The sequence below is a fragment of the Pleurodeles waltl genome, chromosome 1_2 (genome assembly GCF_031143425.1).
Source record: "Pleurodeles waltl isolate 20211129_DDA chromosome 1_2, aPleWal1.hap1.20221129, whole genome shotgun sequence".
NCBI classification, from domain to species: domain Eukaryota; kingdom Metazoa; phylum Chordata; class Amphibia; order Caudata; family Salamandridae; genus Pleurodeles; species Pleurodeles waltl.
Genome location: NC_090437.1, coordinates 447956701 through 447975566, shown reverse-complemented (window position 1 = coordinate 447975566; position 18866 = coordinate 447956701). Strand labels below are relative to the sequence as shown.

Genomic DNA, 18866 nt, shown 5'->3' with positions numbered 1-18866 from the left:
GACTACTGATGTGGGTTTTGGGCAGTAAGCTGTATTGCAATGAAGACTCCTTGACCTATGTGTCTTGCCCACCTTCCCCTAGTGGCGATTGTATCCCAGGGATCTCTGACCTTTTCTATATTAAGAGCTACTTATGTTCGTAACAATACAAATCATCCTGAGCTACTAACAAAAAATATCAGTGTTACAATAGTGATTACTTTGGACAAGATTCTGTTAATGGCCAGTGCATGCAGGATTACTTAGCAGAGGCAACCTCTGTGCATCATGCAAGGCCACCACTAATAATATAAAAAAGTGCCACCGGTTTTAATGCTGAATGCCTCTATATGCCACAGCAGTCATATATGCAATGCTCCCTGACACCTAAGAAAGAATATCAGTAATAAGGGTCCCTAATGCACCATGAATTACTGTTTATGTATCTAACTTTAAAATATGTTTTCTGCAAACGCCAGTTTATCGGTTTGGAGAATAGACACACCTTTTAATATATCCTTTTCAGATCTGGAAATATAGCTAATTCAACCAGGCAAATTCTTTTTTATTTACCAGGCTAGGAAACACATAGGGGAGATCCTCACAGGTTGCTGGAGAACTACCAGAAGCTCCTGAGCTGTTCTTTGGAGAAGCCTGGTGTAGGTTGAGTTGGTCCCTCCACAGCACATCCAAGATGTACTATAATAATCTCAATGGTGCATGGATTGATGTGATAGTCTGACTCCTAAGAAGTTAAGACCCATCCTTGCTCAACAAAGTTGGTTGACATGTTCCACACATTTCTTTATAAGAACGTGTTATGGCTTCAAATAGTGGATCGTTCTGAATCACAGTTCTGTTATGTAAAAGCTAATTACCCTACTTTGCTTTGACTTTCGAATTTCTCTGTAATGCAAAAGTCTTCAACAGGTGCACTCTTAGGCAACAATGCCCTCATCAGAATTTGTGATGCAGCCACTTAAAGTCAACCTATATTTTCTCTGATCTGTACAGGGTGGATTTGTTTAGATGTAAAATATGTTGATCAGACCTTATTTAGCATTTTTTATTACTAGTGGATAAAACAGTTAAATCAAATTATGTGGCTTGTAAATATTAAGAAGACCCCAAGCTGGAGATAAAAATAAAGTTTAGGTATTTTCTGTGGATTCATATGCATGCAACTTTTCTTTCACAATGAAAATGTATCATTTGTTTCAGTTTTAGAGTATCAAAGGAAAATGTGATTGTGCCTGAAAAACTATATTAAAATTAATGTGCCTAAGCACAATGGTCACCTCTTAAAAATGTTTCAGGATTGTCAATTGATTTTGGGTAATATTTAAACTGAATGTGCATCTATATATTGAAATAGATTTGCAACAAGTCATGTAATGGAGTAGCTACACACAATGTTATGTGACATGAATTTCACTGCTGTTCTCTGTGTCCTTGCCGCTCTTCAGCTTGTGTAGCTATACACAATGTTATGTGACATTAATTTCACTGCAGTTTTCTGTATCCTTGCTGTTCTCCAAAAAGTCAATAATTCTTTCAAATGTGGCCAGCCTTAAAACCACACATATCTGGGGGGTGTGGCCGGGTCGACCAGGATGTAGTACGTCCCTCTGTGAGCTCTCCGGATGAGACTCCATCTCCATCCTGCTTCTGGTGACACCCAGCTGTCCCCTCGTAGGGCCGGCTTGCTTCTGCTTGAGCCCCTTGTCCCCAGGGTACCGTTGGTTTCCCAGGGATCCACACCTGAGTGACAGGCAGCCTGAGGCCTACACCATGATGCAGTGTGCGGGTGGCAGCCAAGCATCACAGCGGCAACATCCTCAGGAGATTGCCTGTGCAGGTGGCGACTGACATTGCACCCCCTCGTCTCTTGCCTTTTCAAACTTCTCCCTCTTGGGGGCCTGATGATGGCTGGCTTGGGGGCCTACAGGTGAGTTGTCTTTCCTCCTCTTTATCTTTGGGGACTGGGGACTTGCAGCTACCCTCTTTCTGCCCACCCAAGACAGGACTTAACTACGGGGGCATTTTTGGTAGTGCTTGCCTGGGGTCTAGAGCTGTGGCTGGTAAGAGGGGTCTGACTGCTCATGCTGTCAGGGCGGGGAAGAGCCCCTGTTTAAGCAGGTTGTGGCTCATCCCCACCAACAGTTCAATAGTATCCCCCTGCCCACCACTGATTTGACTTGATGTACTGACTGCTAGCCCCCTGTGTGGACATTGTCGGTGACAGTAGACAGCCTGGTGACTTTTGGCTTTGCTCGCCATGAGTTGGACTGCGTTTAAGCCTCATCATGGGTCAGGGGCCCCCACCCTGCTCAGACACAGCCGAAGATTGATAAATATACATCCCCTGCATCAAGGCAGGACAATGGAGACACTTCCCCCACGCCCCCTGGATGGCCAGCCAATGCTACAGACATCCTTCGTGCTATCCAGGCCTCCCGGTCAGCTTTGGAGACCAGGATCGGGGAGGTTGTCATGGATGTTGCCCTTTCACTCCAGAATCTCCACAATGTTGTGGATCACATGGCTGGCACTGAAGGGCTTATCTCCAACCTAGAGGATTCCATATCAACACTGATGGCATGCATAACGTCCCATAATCTGGAAATTCGGGCTGAAGATTTAGAGAACTGGGTCCTTTGGAACAACTTTCGGTTTGTGGGCCTCCCCAAGGAAACAGAGGGGTCTACTCCTGAAAGTTTCATTGAGAAGTGCATCCTATCGTGGTTTCCTGAGGGGCACTGGTCCTTGTGTTTCATGGTGGACCGGGCCAACAGATCATTGGCGTCTGCCCCTTTCCCCCACCAAAGCCCCCTGTCACCCCTCGTGACCAATGACAGCAAAAATCCTGAACTGTAAGGACAGAGATCTGGTTCTTGGTTTCACCCACGAGCTGGCCCCCAAAAAGTTACAGTCTGCCTGGATCCTGGTTTGCCCCGATTATACTCGCCTTGTGCAGCTTCAGCGCAAATCCTTTGAAGCTGTCAAGCAGATGCTGCGAGTGATGAAATTGTGATACATGCTCCTATTCCCCACCACCCCAAGTGATTCATGCTTTCAGATCCTCCTATTTGATACCCCTGAGGCAGCATGGCAATGGACCACGCAGACTCAGCCCTTGCACAGTACTTCACCCTCTCCCTCCCAGCTGCGGCAGATGAGAGGGCTCTGCAAACGTTGCATGCGGAATGGAGGGTCCCCCACCTCCTCCACTACAGATGCACAAATGCCTCCCCATGGTGGTCACCTGCAGAGCACAGGGCAGATATGTTATTGTCGAAGGAGCAGTAATTGGTCAGACCTACAATATGTTGAGCCTTTATGGCCCCATCTCCAAGCTGCCCGGCTCTACCTTAAATGTGGTGCAGCAGGGATTGGTAGACCTTCTCCTAGGGGTCACTGTGAGTGGGGATTTCAATATGACAGTTTCCCTCACTGATGACAGTTCGAGGGCCTTGACCTGCCCCCTTCCTGCAGTTTTCTCCCATGTGGACCGGGTTTCTTGCCTTGGCTTTTGCGATGTCTGGCGCACCCTCGCACACAAGCTTACACTCATACCTCCACAGCACATAAGACCACTTCACGCATCAACTATTTTTTAATGCCCGCCATGGATTTGCTTCTCACCACAGGATTGGAGATCCTTCTCAGGGGTATTTCAGACAGCGCCCCAGTCATCACCACCACCTCTCAGCCCAGGGAGAACACCCGGTCTGACACCTTAATGCGTGGCACCTTGTGGACACTGCTGTAACAGAGTTCCTGTTGCAGGAACTAGGCGCCTTCTTGGAGTTGAATGTGGGATCGGTAGATTCCCCGGAGACACTTTTGGCCTCCTGTAAGGCATTCATGAGGGGGGTCGCCCGTACACACTTTCGCCATCTGCAGAAATTGTTGCAGATTGAAGGGCTGGAAGCCCGCATAGCACATGCAGAGGTACAGTCCGCTATGGATACTATGGAACAGCATCAGCTTATGTCAGATAGACTTTCATTGCGACAGCTATGCCTTGATAAGGAGACAATGCTGGATAGCCTCCCAGAGTAGGGTTTACGGCTAGGGCGATAAGTTGAGTAAGTTCATGTACTTGCTGGCATCTTGCCGCATAGCAGAGTAGTTCCTAGTATCTGGGTTCCCGAACGGAGATTGGCCACAGAGACCCAGAATATTGCAGCAGCGTTCACGGGTTACTATTGCACATTATATGCCTACCACCTTAGATTACCAAGTAAGTACTCCTATTCTCTGATAGTGGTGGGAGGCTACCGAACTGTATGAAACAGTCATCCTTGCGGAAGTTGATACAGCCTTTCAGAGATGAACCCTGGCAAGACACTGGGACCTGATGGCTTCCCAGTAGAATATTACAAGAAATTTGAGAAGCCGTTGTTGCCCCACTTATTGGCACTCTACAACAACGCCATAAACAAAGGTCACTTCTCGGCAAAGTTAGATGAAGCGACCATAGTGGTCCTGCACAGGATGAGGTGATCTCCCATGAATTGCTTGTCTTATCGCCTGATCTCCCTCATTACCTCTGAGCTTAAAATATACACCAAACTACTGGCTAACATTTTCCTCTGGGTCATTCCCACGCTAGTCTATCCTGACCAATGCTGGCTTATATCGTGATACACACCAATGTATCCGTAGGGTGCAGGCTGTGGTGGCTTACCATCATTTCCCCCCAAAATTCAATGCCTTCTCCTTATAAGAAGGCTTTCAACTCCATTGCTTATGATTTTCTCTGGGATGTCCTGCCTTACATGGGCCTCGCACCTAGTTTTATCTCAAATGTACGAACCCTGTATGCCGGTCCCATGGCCAAGATTCAAGAGAACAGTTCACTTTCACAGGTGTTCCCGATTCAAGTTGTCCCTGTCCAGAATTCTCTTCACCCTCGCAGTTGAGCCGTTGACAATGTACGTTTGCTGCAACGCACAGCTGAGGAGATTTCGGTAGAGGGAGGGTGTGGAGGAAGACTGCATCGCTCTGTACGCCCATGACGTGCTGCTCTTTCTGAGCAACCCTGTGGTATCGGGCCCTAGAATGCTACACATGCTTTACCTTTATGGCTAGGAATCCTTTTTACTGGTAAACCACTCCAAGTCCCTATTGTTCCTGCTGATGGGCACCTTCCAGGCTCATGATTTGCGGGCCCTCATACCTCTCTGTCAGTTAAGCTTCCTCTACCTTGGTGTCTGCATCTCGCTCCTCCCAACTCTTGCCTGAGCCTTAAACCTGACGCCTCTGCTGGTGCATATGCATAAGTATTTGGAGCGGTGGTCTTCACTGCCTTTTAACATAATGGGGAGGATTGACTGCTTTAAAATGGTAGTGCTGCCATGCTTTCTATATGTGTTACAGAACTTCCCCTATAACATCCCCAGGTCCTGGTTTTGCTCCATTCAGGTCTTGGTAGACCTCTTTCTGTGGGCCTATCGAGCTCTGTGCATAGCATTCACCAAATGCATACAATCCACCTTCGACAATGGCCCGGGGGCGGCAGACCTGCAACTCTATTACAAGGCTTGACTTTCCATTTCAGGTGTGCGAATCTGATCTCTGGTACTCAGGCATAGTAATCTCCAAAGACAAAGGAGAACTGATCTGTGCTAATTATGGTACCGCCCTAAACACGATAACAGATAGAATCACACACTAGATATCACTGCCTATCTCCCGACAGGCCGAATTTCTCTTAAGAAAATGGTTATAATGCCGAAAGTGCTCTATTTGTTCCTCAAGATCCCCTATCCGCCAGGGTAGCATTTTTTCAAACTTATCAAGACACACCTGGGCAGGTAAGAAGCCATGCATACAATGGAATACACCAACACAGTCTTTTTCGACGGGAGGCTTTGAGGCCCCAGACATGGAGTTCTCGTGTTTATGTGCCCAAGCACAGTATTCTATATACTGCTACATGCCCCCCGCCCACCTTACATGCTGCACCTGGCGATCAAGTTACATGGTGCCTATCCTGATGCCTGCCATCCTGGGTGTGGGAGATAAGCCGGCTGGTCCCCCGGTATCCCCTGTTGAGTCTACCACTGTGGCATGGGAGAGAATAACCAGAAAACTGGGTAAGCCACTGCTCTACTCGCCGCTTATTCCATTTTCTTACCATTTTGCCCTACCTGTCATGCATGAGGCAGCATGTAGGCCCGTGCTCCTCGAGGCTGGGCTAAACATGTGGGGTTATCGTTATACGGACAGCTTTCTATCAGCTGTGAGGATTTAATTGCTGGGGAAGCACCAACTCCACTAGACATATTTCACTACGTCAGGCTCAGACACAACGTTAAGGCAATAACTCCTGACTTCCCCATGAGCCTTCCACCTTCAACGCATTACATACCCTGCTTGACTCCTTCAGCCCTAGACATTTGGTCTTGATTCTGCATCAGTTGGCCCAGCTTGAATCACCAGACATGATGGAGAACTCCCGAGTTGGTGGAAATTGGAATTTGGCATAGCAAACTATGGCTATATTGCTGTCAACAGACTGGGCAAATAGCCCCAAGCAGCAGACTGCGAATCATTCACTTTAAGTTTCTGCCTCGTATGTACTACATGCCTGCTCAATTGTACAGGTATCCTCCTTGTCCTGATGACAAGTGCAGGAGATGTGGGGCAGAGGGTGCAGACTTTCACATTTTGCCCGGCCAATGGGTCCAATCCAGGCATACCGGGGGGGATTGTGGGTGCACTGGCCATCCTGATAGGACAGGCTGTAAATCTCACACCACTAATGGCGTTATTGGAGCACACTGAAGACAAAGAGGGGTCCTTTAGGAAGTATGTAGCACTTGCACTTCTCCTGGCCGAATGTAGAACCCATGCAGGTGGGGCAGGGGCTGTGCACTTATATTCAAGGAGTGGAAACTAGACATCACATATTGTAAAGATCAACTCACCACATATGCTAAATTTCTTCCCCCTAGCTCAATACCTCAGGTTATATGGGGGCCCTCTACCACTATACCTAACAACACAGGCACCTGGGGTGACAGAGGGGGGCACTCTACAAAATGCAGACTGAATGTCTTTGGAGTATGCCACTAGGCAGCCAACTGACCAGAGAGGAGCAGAGCGGCCTACCCCGATGTTCCATTGATTATTTGTAAGCACTGTCTGGATGACATACACAGGTTAGGGACATTGCCTGGACAACTCACCCACAACTATGTGGCAACTTACTTTAATACTTCCATGCAGACATCAGCTATACAGACCTTCAGCGCTCAGAGTGGTGGGCTTTGGCAGAGCACAACCCCCAAATATAACTCCTTCCGATGGGAGACCAGGTTACTGAGATAGTGCACAATGTTCTTGTTATGACATTTAACTGAAACATGACAATCCTGTAATGTTGTATGTATGAGAAAAAAAAGTTAAGCTTTTAGAAATGTTTCTAAAAGCTTCACTGCTGATGGTCCTAAATGACTGGCTTCATGGTGGGCGAGAGGAATAAGCATACCACGGGGAACTGATGCTCCTGTTGTGGGATACTATCGTAGATTGCCTATAGAGGTCACACTATCCCTCAATCCCTTCCAGACTTGACCAAGGTGATTTTTGGGGTATGGCTAGCAGCCACGGGTGGACTGGATGTGGGGGGGGCAGGGTTACACTCCAACCCCCACTGCTTCGTCACGTGGCTGGCATGGGGAGAAGTTGAGAGGTGGGACCTGCTTGGTATCTCACATTTGGGTGACATGTGGCACAGCTCACATATGAGTTACTTCTCTGACTTGCAGGAAAACTTCCATCTGCACCACTCCTAATTATTCTGATTTGTAAAGCTCCGCCATGGCCTGTTGTCCTTTCTGGGAGAGGTCCCTGAATTTAATCCCATGGAAGGCTGGGGTCTCCAAGTTTTACCTCTCCTGGAACATCAACTCTTCTGAATTCTTTGCAACCCTCAGCACTGGGTGGGAACCATGGGTGGGTGCCTTAGAGAATGGGGAATGGAGAGAAGCGCTTACGGCCCCAAAAGAACTGCCCATTTCTTCTCAGCTTTGGATGATTCAAGTGAATGTTTTGCACACTACATATCTGGTGCTGCTATGGTTATGGAAGGCAGGTAAACTCCCAACATCCAAATGCCATAGGCGAGTAGCAGATAGGAGGGATTTTTATCATGTAGTATGATTGTGTTCTATTATACATGGGTTCTTGTCCCGACTTATGGGTGTTGTGTCACAGGTGTTGGGTAGGCCAGTTGATTGCTCACCCCGGACTGCCCTCCTAGGACTTATGGATGACCTGGGTGGTAGGCAAATCAAAAGGTACATTGTGGGGTTGGGAACTTTGCTTGGTAAGCGGGATATAGCCTGGAAGTGAACATCAACCGCCGCCCGGACATGCAGGCTTGGCTGCGGGCTGTTGACTGGTGTTCCAAAATGGAGGGACTGGTGTATGCAGTATGTGGCTGCCCACATAAATGTGGTAGGATATTAGGTATTTAGCGGGACTATTTCGGGCTTCAGGGATTGTATTGATTATCCGTGTGTTGATATGTGTCCGGGAGGTCATAGCAGATTGTTTTGCTTTGCCTGTTTTGTTATTTATATTTGTTTTCTGATTTGAAAAAACAATAAAAATATCTTAGCAAAAAAGCCACACCTGTCTAATTGGTTCCTCGGTTTTTTATCTGATAATTTGCCTTTCCAAGTTTACTTTATACAGCCAAAGCCATAGGAATACTACCAGGTGGGGAAAGAGTAGATATGCCTCACTAAAACGTTCCTTTAAATGTATCACCACTCTTTGGGGTTTCCTTCAAAATACATATTTATAGCAAATCCATGTGGGTCAAATTCACCCCAATCTTTCCCTGTCCATTTCTCATAATGATCCCCAGGTTGAACACCTAAAATTGTTTTGGAGCTACAATTTTCTTTCTATTTGGCCTGAATGTGAAGGAATAGTTGTATTGGAGACCATGAGATAGCTAGCATAGGTGGGCTGGGGCCCTCTTTGGAAAACGTGGATGTGTTATTTCATATTTGTGAGAACTTTAGCCCTATAAACTTAAGAAACAGTGATTTTCAAGGTGATCTTGGCTCTCGCATCTATGACAAATAGCACGTTTTACCCTTTTATCCATAGAAGAAACTGGGAGCCGTTTTTTGAATGTTCTAGAGTTCCAAATGTTGGAGTTTGCTAATACATACTAAGCACAACTAAATTTCTTCCAACCTAATAGCAAATTATTCCTAGTTCAATTAGCATATCTGGCTTAAGGTAACTGTATCAGGGAAAGAACACCAATAAACAGCTACTGCTGGCAATTACATAGCATGATTCCTTTGTATCTATACAGATCAAAGAGCATTAAGGCCCAGAATGTAACTTTTAAAACTGAGTACTTGCAAAAAATGCCCACACTCTCCACTGTGCAATTTCTAAACCTGTGGTCAGTACAAGGATCGAAACTGGGTTGATTAAAGAAAGTGTATCCAATACCTTTAAAATGGAATTAATGTATTAAAAGAAGTGTACTCACCCGTCATTTTTTATTTTTTTTGGCTGAAAGCACACAGCTGACTCACTTGTGAAGAAAATTTGGTACATTTTACAAAACTGTAAACTTCCTGTGACAACAAAGAATACCCTGCTCTTCTATTTATATTGTTTTGAGTCCTTACTAGATAATTATTTTTCAATTAATTATTGCCATCTAGCTCATCCAACTGCAAACTACTGTTAAGCGAGTAACAAGTGATGAGAAAACATGTCATAAGTGAATAAATATGCTACTAATGCCTTTTGGAAATTATACATTGCATGTGCCTGTGCAAATGACTAGAGAGTGGCTCAGTAGACAAGTCATCAATAATGAATGGCATCTGTTTTTGAAAAACCCAATGAAGAATGGATGTGGTTGCAGATGAAGGGTTCCAGAGAAACAAAGTATGGGTTCGTATTATAAAACGAAATAGTGATTTGAGAAAGCAAGTATTCAGTTTAAAATGAGGACTGCCATGCAAAGATTCTGAAGGACCATCCCCCACACATATAATAAAGTTTAAGCTGTAAGTAGTAGGAGGCTGAAATGCGACATCACGAAGAACGATGCACGCGGCTCAAAACAGTGGCATCTTAAGGAAGGCCTGAAGGGCAGTGCTGCTATAGAAGTACAGTACCTGGCATCACTTACTGTAAGTCAGTTAACCAAAAACGTATTGTAGCTCTCTGAACATACCCAAAAGTAAAGCAATATTTCAAACTGTTTTGCCCAGGTTCCACAGTTGCACTGTACTTTTCAGGAAAGTCCTTTAGTTTTTAGTCTATAAAAACATTTAATTTAAGAAGATTAATGAAAAAATACGAAACGTTATCTTGTCCGACCCATGACACTTGCTTGCTTCTATCATACAGCAGCAGGTATCTAGTCTATTGCGACCAAGGAGTTCAGAGTATTTCTAAAATGGCGTCAAGCAAGTGGTTCTGCAATCCACCCCATCGAAAGGGAGTTGCTAGCAGCATTGCAGGGACACAGGAACTCCTCACTGCCTCTTTAGCTTGCGGGAACGAATGGTATACATCTGCTAAGGCCCGCCTTACAATCCACAATATTGAGGCAAACGGCTATCCTCTTTCGTCCAGTTGTACTTCAGTGGCACATCCTGGATGTCATCTCTTTCTGCAAGATAAAATACATTATACATATTAGTTCCCCCTTAGCAGTTTTAAAGAAACGTGGGTGAACTAATTACTCCAAATACATGAAATCACAAAATACCACTGCCTGTCTAAAAGCCATTACTGAACAAAAAGCATTTCTTTTGTACATTACGTGGAGACCTGTCTGTGAAACGCATGATCTATCACAATTGAATCTACTTTATGAAGATATATCTCATCATAAGTAATAGAACTGGGACCAGTTTCACAAATTATTAGTGGGGCACAGCCCACGTCAGTTGAGCCCCTCCATTGAGGCCAAATGTTGTCCACAGGCTGCAGGAGGAGACAACACATGGGCCTAATACCTTGTGGAAAAGAATGGGGAATATGGATGATTATATGCCTCCAGGTCCATGAACCGTGTATAAACCACACATTTATCAATTGTATATAGTACCAGCTAACCAGTGTCGGATAACTCAGTTGCTTTCCCTGCCTCCCTGCCTTACAAAAGAAAAGTAGGAACCAATACCATATGAGGGGCTAATGAGCATAGCCAAAGCACAAAGGTGTTACTTTGTCAAATGAAGACCTGTCACAGTCCTATTATATGCATTCATGGAACTGGATCTATTTTATTAGTCGACATCCGGGTACAAACTATGCTACATGTATTATGCATGTACATTTTTGCGTAATAGTCAGAGTACATACATATATATTAATGTCTAGCTATGTTTTACCTGTCATTGGTTAGATACAGTGAACGGGTGAGGCAAAATGTGAGCCTACATTTATAGGAATATTCCATACATTTTATATACATTCAACCACATAGGGCCTAGGCAATGCATTAAAACAGAGTTATTGCAAAGATTGCTTTAGGGGGCTCTACACTCTTGTGCTGTTTTTCTTTAGATATGAAACTCATGAAGTCGTGTTTTTAGAAAACAAATTTCGATTTTTCTAAACTTTGTAACATAAGCTGAACATTTAAACAGGCTCTCTAGTGTCAAGCATGGTACGTAATAACCAACGTGTGTATTATAAAACAGTATCATGCTGAATAAATAAAATAAGATAGGTAAACAAAAATATATACTCTATTGCAGACCTCAAACTCCCATTGTAGCTCTGGCTGAGTAAAACCACTCATCCCGGGATGCTAGCGAATGCTAAATGATGAGTCCATGAGATTTAAATTCTTTCGAATATTTTGTTATATCCTCTTCTGTTATATGTTACCATCTCTGTCACCAGGCACCACCCCATATTTATAAATTAGCAACTCAGGCCATGGAGCGACAGATTCTCCCATTTCTGTACATTTCAATTAACAACTATCAACCCCTGACTGACAAGGGATTTTTGAAGTCTGGGCATATCCTGCTCTCCTCATATTTCATACAGTGCATCTTAACCGGAATGACTGCACTGATTCTTATCACCGAGAAATGTCAGTGATAACATGTCATGGTAAAAAACATCTTTGTGATAAATTAAGGTGTGCCAGGGGTCCTGGTTGCAGCTTTCCAACCCAAAAGTTTGTGATCCCAAACGTTTGTGATTATGTTCTGATTATATTAATACTGATGCAGCCTCTTGACTGTGTGAGCTCAACAGAAAAGCAACAAACAAAGTAGATATTATCACACACAGAATTTTGAAAACACCATGTTAAAGTAATTTTACATACTGTCAATCCAGATGCATCATTTATACACATTAAGTTGCAGTTGAGCTCATGAAGACTCAAAGTGACAACAGTTTAAAACAAACAGGATGAAATATTGGTTGGTATATTTAAAAAGGCTGTTTTCGGTTAGTAAGACAATCTGTCTGACAGTAATTTTTAAAGTGGTAATGATTTGGTGCTAATTCTCTAGAGGGAGAGAGGGTTTTATTGGCAGGTATGTAAGTGTCTACCCTACAACCTATCACCACAGCAGATATGATTTAACACCTTCATAAGTTATACATTTTAGTACCCCTTCTCCGTTAACAAATATTTCTAAATGAAATCTAGAACAAGTATCCCTAGTGGAGTTTCTACTGTACAAAGGTTTGAAACATAACATGCAGCTCACATTAGAAACCAAGGGCCTGCATTACTATCTAGAAGCAGAGACCATTGCCAATCCTGTTCTAGCTAGAGTCTGGAGTCCAAACCATCTCTGAGATAAGATGGCATGAAATACAAAAACAGAACTATCAAGGATAGTTTTCAGCGATCACTAGATCACCTGCAAAATACCTAAACTACCGAGCCCCCGAGGCTCAGGCAGAATGTTGCCATAAGCAATATTTGGTTGTTGAAATGGCATTGCTCTTGTTTTTTTTCAAAAGTAGCATTTTAACACACACATACATTCTTTTTAGATTGTTTGGGGAGCTCATGGAGCTTAAGGATTGCGAAAATGAGGACCAACCTAAATTGAAACTTCGGAAATTCCAGTTGATGTCAGAGACGGGGAATCATAATTGAAAGGCGTAAACAAACAACATAACTAACTTAAAACAAGACACATACATTTCATTAGACACTGAAAAAAAAGCAATGTATTTTCATTTTTTTCCGAAAGGAATTGACATCTATGCCAGTTCCAGGATTACTGTCACTATTTTGAATCTTATAAATACTATAGCACACAGCGGTTGAATTGCACAAAAAAGTATGAATTTGTGATCCCGAGTACAATGGGTTGGGGTCAGAGATATGGCTAAAAATAACAAAATATTTTATTAACTATTTTGTTGACCTTTCACTTGATTATAATGTACACATTTTAAATGAAAGAAAATGCAAGTTAAACTAATCTGTGTGACATGTATTATTCTGGCAGGAAAGCGTGATTAAGGTGACCATCTTTCTTTCTCTCTCTCTCTCACACACACACACACACACACACCCTCCCCACCCCCGGAGGGTCATTGATCTGAATCTTGGCGGGCGTTCTGGGAACTAGTGACATGTATATTTATAGTGGTATGAAGTCCCAGCTTGTAACAGAAAGCTGTGTGAATAAGTAAGTGATTAGTGTGAAAAAAAATATATATTCTATTATTCGATATCAGGAAGTGATGTTCAGTAATACTCAGATTAGTAAATCATTGGTTACTGTCGTCCCAGGAGGGGGAGGTGGGTTGTGGGTGTGGAAGGGAGCGTCTATCACTGCTTATTCTTTCTCTTGGCCGCATCTCTGTTGCCTGTAAAAAAAACCTCAAACTGAATAACAAAGTATTGAAAGCTAAATAAAGAACTACACACAGTAGAAGGTAGGCTTGTGCTGTTTGAAAAAATAGATTACACCCAGCATAAGGAAGGTTGCAAACAATGTAATATAGACTGCCGCAAACACTGCAAAAAGATCCCGGACCTGACTTTGAGTTTCGAGTATGGTTAGCTTGTACTCTTTGTTACAAGTGTGTTATGGGATGTCTATCACGTTTGTGACGGAATACCAGTCGGCCAAACTAAATAGGGCCCCAAGTGTTAAGGTTCTTACAGTGATTTAAAAAGTTACATTTTTAGTAACAGCGTTCAATCTTTGTCTACTGCTAACTTTTTGTTTATTAAGTGCATGCATTCCTGAGCCTATAACACCTTCACAGTAGTACTTACAAAGGACTCACTGCCACCATGAAGCTCAACTGGCGTCACCAATTAAAGTTTGTACTGTCCCCCAAGCTGCCTTTAGATTTACTGATTAACCTGCTGACATCTGCATCTCTTTCAAGTAGCAGGGGCTGTGAAGAGAAGGGCTGCTTCTTGTCTGACTGGCTGCCCTTCCTCTTCCTTCTTTGTACAAGGTAGGTGTTAATCTTTCAAGAAAAGTTGTTGCTATTTTTAACAAAGAGGAGGGGGAACTGTTTTAGTAAAATTAAAAATGCTTTGGGACATAGTTCCCAATAAATATTTCTCACTTGGAGAAAACGAGATCTGCTTGTGTAAAAGGAACATTGGTGCCAGTGACTGATCGAAAACACCTGGTTTGATCACTAAGATTAATGTGGGACATAATCCAGTGGATGGGCAATTCAGTTTATACATTTATGATAACGTTTGGCAAAAAAAATAACAAATTTTCTACGTAGGCTTTAATATTTAATGATTCCGCTAAATTATTAAGCACTTTCCCTTGTTCCTCACAACAGGCTAACTGAAAACATGAGCGACATGCTGTACGTCAGCAGAACAATTTTCAGATAGCTTAGCTGCATTCTGACACAAGTTCACTAGGTGGCACTATAGTACCTTACTAGTCGATAAACTCTTTAGACGTTGCACTGTTAATGTGTCGTTCGAAAACTCATATAAGCCAATGATTTACTTCAGAGGTAAAGTTTCAGCTGCTGCATGGAATCTTGTAGCTCTTTTCTAAATGCTTAAACTCAGCCGTGAAGCGAAATTAACTAAAAAGCAGTATTTGACACAATTTCATTATAATTTAATAAGTATATAAAAGAACAGAGATCACATTAAAATATAAATACAATTTTAACGTAAACTCGCCAAAGTGAGTGCAATGCCACTGCTGCCTCCATACTCTCCTTCTTCAAAAGTGGTGAGCACTTCTTAATTTTATTTTCCAAAGAAGTCATAATTTCCCTTTTTCTGGTGAAATGCGATCACATAAAGTTTACTTGCTTTAAATGCTCTAATCTTGCATGAGTTGCTTTTCCTTAATGCATGTAATGCAGTCAAATGGCCTTGGAAAACACACACACAGCAACAGCAAAAACGTACCTCAGACGCAGTACAGGTTCAGTAAGGGTGATAACTCCAAACATACGCCCACTGTGCCGCTCATCCCATTGTGCTCCACCCCCAGTGAACAGCCATTAACTCCATCTTGGATGCTGAATTCACCATCAATCTCAACTTCCTTAAGATCACTTTCTCTGAAGACAACTTTCAACTATCATCCATCATGAAATCACCTCATGGAGATTCCCTCACTCCCAGTGCTTGAAATGGAAAAATAGAAGTGCAGGTACTCTGTATCAGAGTACCTGCTTGTTTCTGAGAGGTGCCGGTACTCTTACATGAAAGTATCACGTTTTTCTTGAGAAGTGCAGGTACCCTCCCTCTCAAAATAAAAAAGTGCCGGTACTCAGAACCGGACAGTACAGGCCCATTTTAAACACAGCTCACTCGTCTTCTCAACAGGAGTCCCTCCTGCAGCCACGAAATTGTCCAAGATGAGTGGAAAATAGAACAGATCCTTTCCTGCTGAAAAGAAATACAGTGGACTCGGAAAATCTCACCAGCTACAGTCACCACTTAAGTTTCACTGGAAAATTCATAGAGAAAGAAGTTTCTGCTCAATTACAGATCAACAAGAACAACCTTCTGCCATGCTTCAGCAAACAGGCTGCTACTATTTAAGAAATCCTCTCCTCATTGCCGATAATTAAACCTCAGCATCCTAATCTGCCTCGTTGCAGCCTTCCGTAAAGTTTCCCGTCAGACACTGATCTACACCCTGGAAACACCCGAAGGCTTCACTGGCATAAACCTACAAACCTACTTGCATACCCTACTGGCATAAACCTACAATGGTTAGCCTCTTATCTCTCCGAGCATCATCAATGTTTCCTGAGGGAAGCCCCCGGATCAAATACATTCCTCATCCAATAAGAAGTCCTTCAAGGTTTGATGCTGTCCATCCTCTTTAAAAGTGCTTGGATGCTCCTAAAACACAGAACTACATTTTAAAGAAAACATCTTTGAAGAAACCAAGGCAGAATGTTATCCGCTCTCTCTCCCCTGAAAAAAGTAGCACTATGCCTACCTAAAACTGAATTTAAGATGACAGTTTAGAGTTTAGTCATGTTTTTCTCTCTGTCTTATCTGGCTCAATTGCCTTACTGGCACCATTGAAAGGCATCTTAAATGCTGTAGCCTGGCTCTTCAGTAGCCTGACAAAGATCGACTACATCATTCCGACACAGAAGGGTTTGCAGTGGCTCAACCTCAAGCCTGCATCAACTTCAAGACCAGCAGTACCACCTATGAGTCCATCAGAAACAGCCCTCACCCACCCAGTCCCTGGGTGACAATGACAAACTCACCACCTCAAGTGGATAGTGCCAGGTTAGGACCAAGGACAACACCATCTGGGAGTTGACAAATAGAAAAAAAGGACAATACCGGGTTTTTCATCTATATACCCAGGATCTGGACCAATATCAGATCTGGCCCTAAACTGATAAATCACATCTTTGAAGAGTACTACTGCCCAAATATTGGGAAACTATGTATTACCTGCCTCTTCTGTCCAATTAGAAATCGTACCCCTGGCTCCCACCCGCTGTTCAGCACCAAGTAACTTTCCATCCAGGTTTGTCCCATTGAAGTAGGTCCTTGTGCCAGCTACCCTCCTGCAACAGGTCTCCAGACACTGCCGTCAGCTGCCCGCACTCCGTGCACAATTTCTTTTGCCTTGTGTCTCTGTTTGTCCTCTGTCACCTTTGTTCTTCATATTCCTGTTTGCCTTTCCATGTTTTTGCTGCATTTGCCTTATCTTTTCATCACTGTTTGCCTTTCTATCTTTTTGCTGCCTCTGCCTTATTTTCTCATCACTGTTTGACTTTCTGCCTTTCCATCTCTTTTGCTGCTTCTGCCTTATCTTCTCATCACTGTTTGCCTTTGTGTTCCTCTGTTTGCCTTGGTAATTTCTCTGGTCACCTTTTTCTCTTTTTTGCCTCTGCACTCCAATCTCGTTTCGCCCATCTGGCTTTCCCGCTTAGCTTTCCTGCCTGATTTCCACCATTTCCTTCCTCCTGCCTCCCAGCACCCTTCCCTCCCCACAACACCTACTTAATGGAAGCCAAAGCACAACCCCATTGAGCAGGTTCTCATGCCAGCCAACCCCATCAGCCACCTCACCCTACTGGTCACCGAACCCACACACAAAGCTGGACACACACTTTACTCCATCTTCACCTCCAGCAACAGTCAAATTCTGTCACGTCACAGAACTCACGTGTTGCGACCACACCATTGTTCATTTCACCATCACCAGCCCACAGCATACCATTGCCAAGTGCCACAGCTTCAACCACTGCAGCTGGGTGAGGTAACAAAGACACAGTGGACTCAGGTCCTCTGTACCTCTCAACCCAAGGCCTCATCAGACCTAGACCAGGCCATCCAGAACTTCTCCACCTGGATCACCATATGAGCCAACTGAATTTCCCTGCTGAAGCCAGCCAGAACAAACAAAACCTCAGAACAAGCCAGCTGGTACATCCTAGAACTAAGAACCACAAAGCGCAGCTGCTATTGACGTCAGAAGCCATGGCGATCCACCAGGAACGCTTCCGACAGAGCCGCCCACCAAGCAGCCCTCAGCGACTCCCAGCAGCATATCAAGGAAGCCAAAAGAGCCACCATCGCAACCTGCATCAATGCAGCAGCCAACCGCATGAAAGAGCTATTCAAAAGAGTCAAAGAATACTCCTACCCAGCAGCCACAGAGAACATAATCTATCCTTCCCAAGAACTCTACGACACCCTCTCGGACTACTTTCACACAGCAAAATTGCAACCCACAGCCTTCAACCTCAGCAGCCTCGACCAACCAGCGCACAACAGTTGGATGATCACCACATCCACCTCGGCCATCATGTCATCCATCTACTCCAGAGCACCCACGACCCATGCCCCACCACCTGTTCAACCTTGGAACCAAGCACATCAGCACAGAACTCACCAGCATCCTCAACACCTCAATGACCACAGCAGTCTTCCCGGACAAATAGAAACACGCAGAAATAAGACCGTTCCTGACAGGACGTTCTCTGACCATCCGGCTACCTCCCTTCTCCTTCGAACCCAAGACTTCATATGTGTCCTACCCTAAGGATAATCCCTCAGCCCCACACTGTTCACCACCTACATGACCACTCTTGCTGACATCATCAGATCCCACGGTCTCAACATCATATACTATGCAGAAGATACACAGCTCATCCTCTTGCTCACCAAAGACACCTCTACCACAAGAACAAACTTCAGCAATGCCATAACCAACGTAGCCAACTGGATGAAAGCAAACTGCCTCAAACTCAGCTCTGACAAAACAGAAGTAATAAATATTTGGACGTAACGCATCCATATGGGATCACAGCTGGTGGCAGCCCAACTTGGACCCACTCTCATGCCTACAGACCATGCACACAACCTTGGAATCATCCTCAACAGCGACCTGACCATGAAGAGGCAA

At 44.1% G+C, this 18866-nt stretch overlaps 1 protein-coding gene across 2 annotated transcripts in view; it reads right to left on the bottom strand.

Annotated features, from left to right (window-relative positions):
- Positions 1-9502: 9502 nt before the first annotated feature.
- MOB3B (MOB kinase activator 3B) overlaps positions 9503-18866 on the bottom strand; it is a 310214-nt gene continuing 300850 nt past the window's right edge. For both annotated transcript variants that reach the window (XM_069240685.1, XM_069240694.1), the window contains exon 4: positions 9503-10651. In XM_069240685.1, the coding sequence (XP_069096786.1) occupies positions 10622-10651 (30 nt within the window). In that variant the 3' untranslated portion in view covers positions 9503-10621. The remainder of the gene's footprint in view (positions 10652-18866) is intronic.